At 36.7% G+C, this 6,786-nt stretch overlaps 1 protein-coding gene across 1 annotated transcript; it reads right to left on the reverse strand.

Moving 5' to 3' along the window:
- Positions 1-3,337: 3,337 nt before the first annotated feature.
- Positions 3,338-5,441, reverse strand: HSPRO2 (Hs1pro-1_N and Hs1pro-1_C domain-containing protein). The gene has a single exon (XM_047303273.2). It carries the CDS (start codon positions 4,883-4,885, stop codon positions 3,521-3,523), a length of 1,365 nt encoding a protein of 454 aa, XP_047159229.1. The 5' UTR covers positions 4,886-5,441; the 3' UTR covers positions 3,338-3,520.
- Positions 5,442-6,786: the final 1,345 nt, after the last annotated feature.

A 6,786-nucleotide genomic window follows, 5' to 3' on the forward strand; every position in this document is an offset into this window, starting at 1 on the left:
GTATGATACCTCTGAAGTTTGAGCTGCTATGGAAATTTACTGATATGAATTCTGGTTGGAATGATCTGTTGTGAACGAACACTGCTCGTATGTATTATATGTTGTTGATCTTGATTTAAATGCATGATTGATTTGATTATGTATGAATGGAATATGATTATTGTATAGTTGGAATTATTAAAATGTTGAAATCTGTATGGTGGTGAAGTTGAAGGTGAATTAAATCTGGAATGAAAGTTATAAGGTTTATAAGATGGAAATCTGGAAAATTCTGTTAAGTTTGTGAAATCTGAAATTTTAAATCATCCCCTTTGCTAAATGACGCTCGTCACTGTACGGTCTTAGACCGTTCGGTTTTCATTAAATAACTTAGATTGGAATTCTTTCATTTGGAAAGAATTCTGCTCGAGAACGAGCGTCCCCGTTATTAGTGAATGAGCGTTCGGTTCAGCTCAGTATAGATAAATATTTGAAACTTTATAAATACGTGACGTTCGGCCTTAAGTCGAGCGTTCGTCCTCAATGACGTTCGGCCTTAAGTCGAGCGTTCGTCATCAATGACGTTCGGCCTTAAGTCGAGCGTTCGTCCTTAATGTCGTTCGACCTTGTGTCGAACGTTCGTTCTACAGAGCGTTCGGCCTTATATCGAACGTTCGTCCCAATTGGCGCTCGGTCTTATACCGAAGTGTTCGTTCTGATTTGTGCTCGGTCATTGACCCAGCGTTCGTCCAAGTAGGGTTCGGTTTTATAACTGAACGCTCGTCCTTATTATTGAATTCTGAGCGAACGTATCTGGCGTTCGTCCACGGTTATTTATGGAACGTTCGGTCATTGACAGTAAGTGTTATTTTCTGATTTACAATTACTCTGATTATTTATCCAAGTCATTTTGTAAGGCATTTATCCTCTTTATTCAACATAAAGTTCTTGTACTCCAAATCTTCTAAGTATTATACTGATCTTCTAAATTCAATCCCATTTAAATTATTTAGGTTTTCTTAACGTCCGTAAATGGAAAAGAGTTTGTTTCTTTTGTTCAGAAACGTGTGGTCAAACAAACTGGAATACTTTCGTTTTAATTGATTAAAGGATGCATGTTGTTAATGTTAAGAGAATGGAACACTGAATGAAAATGTGAATAAAGAGAACGGGTCATTTTGGGCGAATGATATTTTGAATGAATCATTGGAAGTGGATTTAATGAGCGTTCCAAGGAGGAACGTCTCAGATGTGTGAAATATTGAATGGTAAAGTATGAACCTGGATAAGTTAAGCCTCGCGGTCCATCCTGATATTCCGTGATACGCCTCTTCAAGTAGAAGGGGGTATTCATGTGTGGGAATGGCAGGAGGTTTTCGTATCCCTCACTTAGCAGGGGCGAAGGATTAACCTCAAGTGGAAGCTGATTAGGTATATCCCGGCTACTACACCACTTGGGTGCAAGGACGCTTGTAACTACATGGTTCATACAGTCCGGACGGTCTGTCTTATATTACATTTTTCTATGATTATTATTTGATGAATCACATGCTGTATGTGTGTTTTGAAATGTAAATGTATGTGTTGATTGTATAAATTAAATATTATAAGCTTACCCTTGCATTTCCATTGTGTTGTCTACTGTTCATGTATATCCGTCTTGTCCAAATGCAATGATCATCCGTTGTGGATGTGAGCAGATGGTGGTGCATCTCTTGAGCAAGTGCTGGAAGAAGAAAATTCGGATGAAGCCAATCTGGTAGAGGTTGAAGTGAAGGCCGAGCCTTAGAGGCGCTCGTTAGAATAGGAATTGTAAATATTAGTGCTTAAAGAACGTTCGGCCAAGTATTTTGTAAGGCCGTTCGTCTTAATCATGTATCCCCCTATTTTGCGTACGTTGTTTTGTGCATATAAGAACGTCCGTTTTGGGTTTCCTTTGTATGCGTTTATAAGCGTTCCCTGTACTGATGCCGTTTAGGCTTTTGTGAATCTGATTTAATACAAAGACTGTTTGTGATTACTGTTAATTGTAATTAATTCTGATTTATGGTGATTACTGTATTTTGGGATGTTACATGATTGAATTTCATAACAAACTAAACAATTTTAAAAAATATATCTTGTATATATATATATATATATATATATATATATATATATATATATATATATATATATATATATATTTATCCACGTTCTCAACTAAAGAAACGGATATTACCTAAATTCATATTTATACTAAGTTAAAAGGAAAATTCTTCGTCAAAACTAAGATATATTCGAGTAATATTCATATCATCAGCATGTGTATTTGTCACTTTTAAACAAAACCGAACCAAATAAATTTTGAGAGAGTAAAGATGATAGCACATGCAATCTTATTAATTTATTTTTATGCATTATAAAGATTGATTTAAAGTATAATTTGAGTTGACTATTATATGTTGCTATCCTTATAATAGAATGTATTTTACTTGTGAGGTACTTTTCCAATAGATAATATAAATCATGTTGGAAGAAGAGCTTTGATAGAAGACGTAAAATATGTGGAGTTTAAGAATCTGATTTTGGCACTTAATAGATTAAGATAGTTATGGTCCCATGTAGCCATATCTCATTAATTCCAACTTGGAAACATTCTTCGAACCTTCAACGGAAACCATGTTTTTCTCTAGCTGGCGGGTTTTTTTTTCTTTATTTTTTCTAATTTTCCACGGTTGGTGGGAGAGGGAAGAGGTCTAGTTGGCTTTGCTAATCTCATAATCAACGTCTACTCAATCCATTTTCATAAAAGGTTATAAAATGTTATCATAGTAAGAATGGAACAACAATATATAATCACGTACTACAACCCACGTTCTCATTTAACACCCTCACACCTTCTGTAAACACTGCATCGTTAATACCACTGTTTTAAATTTTTAATTCTATATTAGCTTTACTTAAATATTCTTTTAAGTCTATTATTTTAAGTTTATTCTTCAAAATTAACCATCCCACTATTGTGTAACATCAGTGATATGTATAACTTTAGGGAACATCTATATCCTTATTAGTTCCTTAGAATCTGAATCATCCATTTATCCACCTTTATCCACTTTTAAATAATCTTTTAAACTAAGGATTAATAATTTTGAATTTTGGACTTACATTTTTTTATAAGTTAAAACTAAATTCAGACTATAAGTCGATAATTCCAATTTGAGCATTTGTTTCGTGAAATTATTCCGATTTTCATTTTGAAAGTGCCCAATGCAATATCAGTGCCTGTACTTTTTTAAATCCTATCTTTGTTTCGTTCCAAAAGAATTAATCAACTGGAACTTAAAAATACTAAAAATAGGGAGTGTGGAAGCAGTTGTCGAAAAATAATTTACTACATATTTTATACCCACGAAGCCCATTACAAAATTTAATTTTATTTTTAAAAGAAAAAAAGAATTTGGCTGGAAGTGTAAATCTAGCAAACTAAAAGGAATTACATTAAAGGGAATTACGTTAAGATGAGATGAAATTGTATGTTGTTGATAAGATCTTGGGTTTATGGCCACTTGTAATCGTTATTATCCCAGAGGTACCCAAGGAAAGTCTTGGCGGCATCCAAGCTTGGAAAATACGTCGGTTCAAGGAATATCTGAGTCAACGAGTCAGCCGAGTCGCAACTCAGTCCAACTCGGTTGCCGTTAGCCTCCGAGCTTCCCATCACCACCGTCAGGACTTGTTTATACGCGTAGAAGAACCTCTTCATCGCCGCCTCAATCGCCTGCATAGCCTGCAACAGATGAACCTTCTCGAACGCGCTCTTCGAGACGTACAGTTTCATCGCCGCTTCTTGAATTCTCGGTCCTCCCTTCGGATCCACCTCCACCTCCAATATCTCCGGCACCATGTGCCTCAGATCTCTGCACATTTTCGTCACTTCCACCAATTCCTTTGACCTGAAGCAGAAAGACGCCGTTTCGCCGCTCGAGGAGCGCACCGAGAGCTGGTTCTTCAAACGCAGGAATTCGTCCGGATCCATCATCAGGTGAAGATCCTCCACCTCCGCGAGAAGCTTCCAGATGCGCTCCACTGCGTGGCAGTCCTCCGCCGCCTGCTCCAACCTTTTGGAGTGGATAGCGTCGGCGATCCTCTCCAGAAGCTTCCGCGATGTGTGGATCCACGACTCCGCGATCTGGTGCGTGGCGTGCACAGCGTGGTTCTCGTAGTTCTCCACGCGTTCGTCGTAAGGCGTAGTCTTGAGCGCGTGGATTTCACTCGGTCTGCAGACGCGGTCGTAGAGCAGGCTCGGTTTCGCCGCCAGGTTCGGCTCTCCCAAACCCAGCGTATAGCTACACCTCCTCATTTGGCACTCAACGGTGAGAAGAATCCTCTGCGCCACGTCCTTGGATTTGTACCACGTGGCAAGCCGAGGAAGAAGGCTGGCCTCGCTGTAGCTTCGGCTCTCGCTGTTGGTATTATCTACAGCGAGATCAGCGGTTGGGACGCTGCCACGTGTCTGAGAATTGAGCTCCTCGTCTTCGCACAGCATGGCTATGATCTCAATCTGATGAATGGCGAGGGACTCTATCACACGGTTCCATTCCCTGCGGTTGGAATGAGGCCTGGGATCGGAGAATACAATGGAAAGAAAACGGAAGGTGACTTCCAAAGCTTGCAGGGCAGGTTTTAAAACGGGTTCGTTGTTCCAATTGGGAAAGTCTCTTGAATTCCAAAGGGTTCTGAGTTGTGGAAGAGAGAGGTAGTAATCGTATGCAGCACAGAGTGCAGGTGGAGCGGAAGAGATGTCTGTGGTGCGGAAGGGTAGTTGCAGAGAGGGTAAGGAGTTGGCGGGGAGGGAGAGTTTTGGAGATTTGGAAGACATGTCGGAAGCAGGTATCTTTGATTTCCAATGTAAATCAACCATTTTGAGAGAAGGTTGTGATGTGAAACTGAAAGAGGGGGAGGGAAAGGGTATTTATATGGATGGAGTGATGATGGTGAGAATTTTGAAAGACGTGTGGACTGAGAATGTTGGGGGCATGAAGAAGAAGAAGGAGGTATTTGAAAGTTGGAAGTCGCGGTGGTTTGAAAATGATTTAAAAACACGGAAAGTGGTTTAGGATAAAGAATACTAATTTGTAGATGAATTAAGGAAAGGAGGCAATATTTATCTTGTGGGAAAGAGAGAGGAAGGGTGGAGCGGCAATGCAAAAATTCAAGCTTATCCAAAAAAAAGTGAAGGAGCAGGAACAAGGTGTCCGTTTACTTTGAACTCTCCAGGACCATTTTTATTAATTATTTATAAATAATTAAATGCCAAAGTTGTGCTGCTCTTCGGATAGTCCAACTTAGGGCACGCGTTGGAAGACAGTGTTTGGTTTGGTCAGTCTCCACCGCTTTTTCTAGCAATCCTTCTTCTCTGTACCCAGCAGATGGGCCTAATATCCATCTCATGGCCCATCTCACCTCAGGAATCCATTAATATTATACTAAATTCTTTTTTAAAATTATAATTAAAAGCTCCTTTTTTATATTAGTTTTTCAAACTCCAACTAAATCTATTTATAATTTTAGAAGTTGTTTAACTTATATAATCTAAAAAGATTAACTTGGTGATTTATTCTGAAACTCATTTAAAGAAGAATATAGGTATAAACTAATATTATCCTTATTTTTTATACTTTAATATTTAAAACTAGGAAAGGTTGTTAATGAGAATGAACCTAGTGACTTTTTTCTGAAAAGAAGTAACATAATTTTACTTAATTTTTAATTGTTTTTTATTTATTTTTTATTTTAAAAATTTAAAGTTAGCCATTCAATATAAAAATTAATTATAATTATCGTGTTTTTTTTAAAAAAAAAATCAATGAATTCGTCTTCAGTTGATCTCTTAAATTTGGAAGTAAAGTTTGTGAAAATTAGTGTAGGATTTGATTGATGTGATAGATTTTAAAAATTAGTTTAATTGATATAAATTGAAGATTACCAAAATGTCCCTAGTTATAAAATGTTATTTATAAATGTTATATTTAATTGTAAAAATGTTTATAAAGAAAAAAAAATTATGAATAATTTATAAAATTAATGTTTAAAAATTTTAAAAACTAAGTAATCAATTTTTTTTAATAAATTAGAATACTAAATAATCAATTTATTAAAAATAAATTAGAAAATATAATAATCAATTTATTAAAAATAAATTAGAAAATATAGTAATCAATTTATTAAAAAAAATTAGAAAATATAATAATCAATTTATTAAAAATAAATTAAAAAATATAATATATCTAATTTTATTAATATTAAAATAATTATAAAAAAACTTGAAAAAAAAAATAAATAGGAAATCACGTAACCGGTTACGCGAACGCGTAACCGGTTACGCGAACGCGTAACCTGTTACGCGAACGCGTAACCGGTTACGCGAACTCGTAACCGGTTACGCGAACATGTAACCGGTTACGCGTTTCTAGCGTTTCTTAACCGAGGGCACACGCGACATTTCGCTCACAATCCGCGCAAATCTCTTCACAACCGCGGGTGACTGAACAGTGCAACCATCCCGCATTTCATCGCAAATCCGTCCGCGCATTTCACTCCAAACAAACGCATAACGAGCTGAATTCTTCGCTCGCAAATTCGCATGAACAGTAAATTCCGTTCATGCGAAGACAGCCTTAATGTTAAATAGTAAATGTCATGATTTATATTCTTTTCGTTTTGAATGATTTGTTAATGTAGGACATGGTCTCTTGCCTCTTCATACCAAGGGGTTGTCCAGATTGTATCACGTCACTGCATGGACCAATCATTTAATATCTT

Source organism: Vigna umbellata, chromosome 5 (genome assembly GCF_029865625.1).
Source record: "Vigna umbellata cultivar VRB3 chromosome 5, Vumbellata_1.0, whole genome shotgun sequence".
NCBI classification, from domain to species: Eukaryota; Viridiplantae; Streptophyta; class Magnoliopsida; order Fabales; family Fabaceae; genus Vigna; species Vigna umbellata.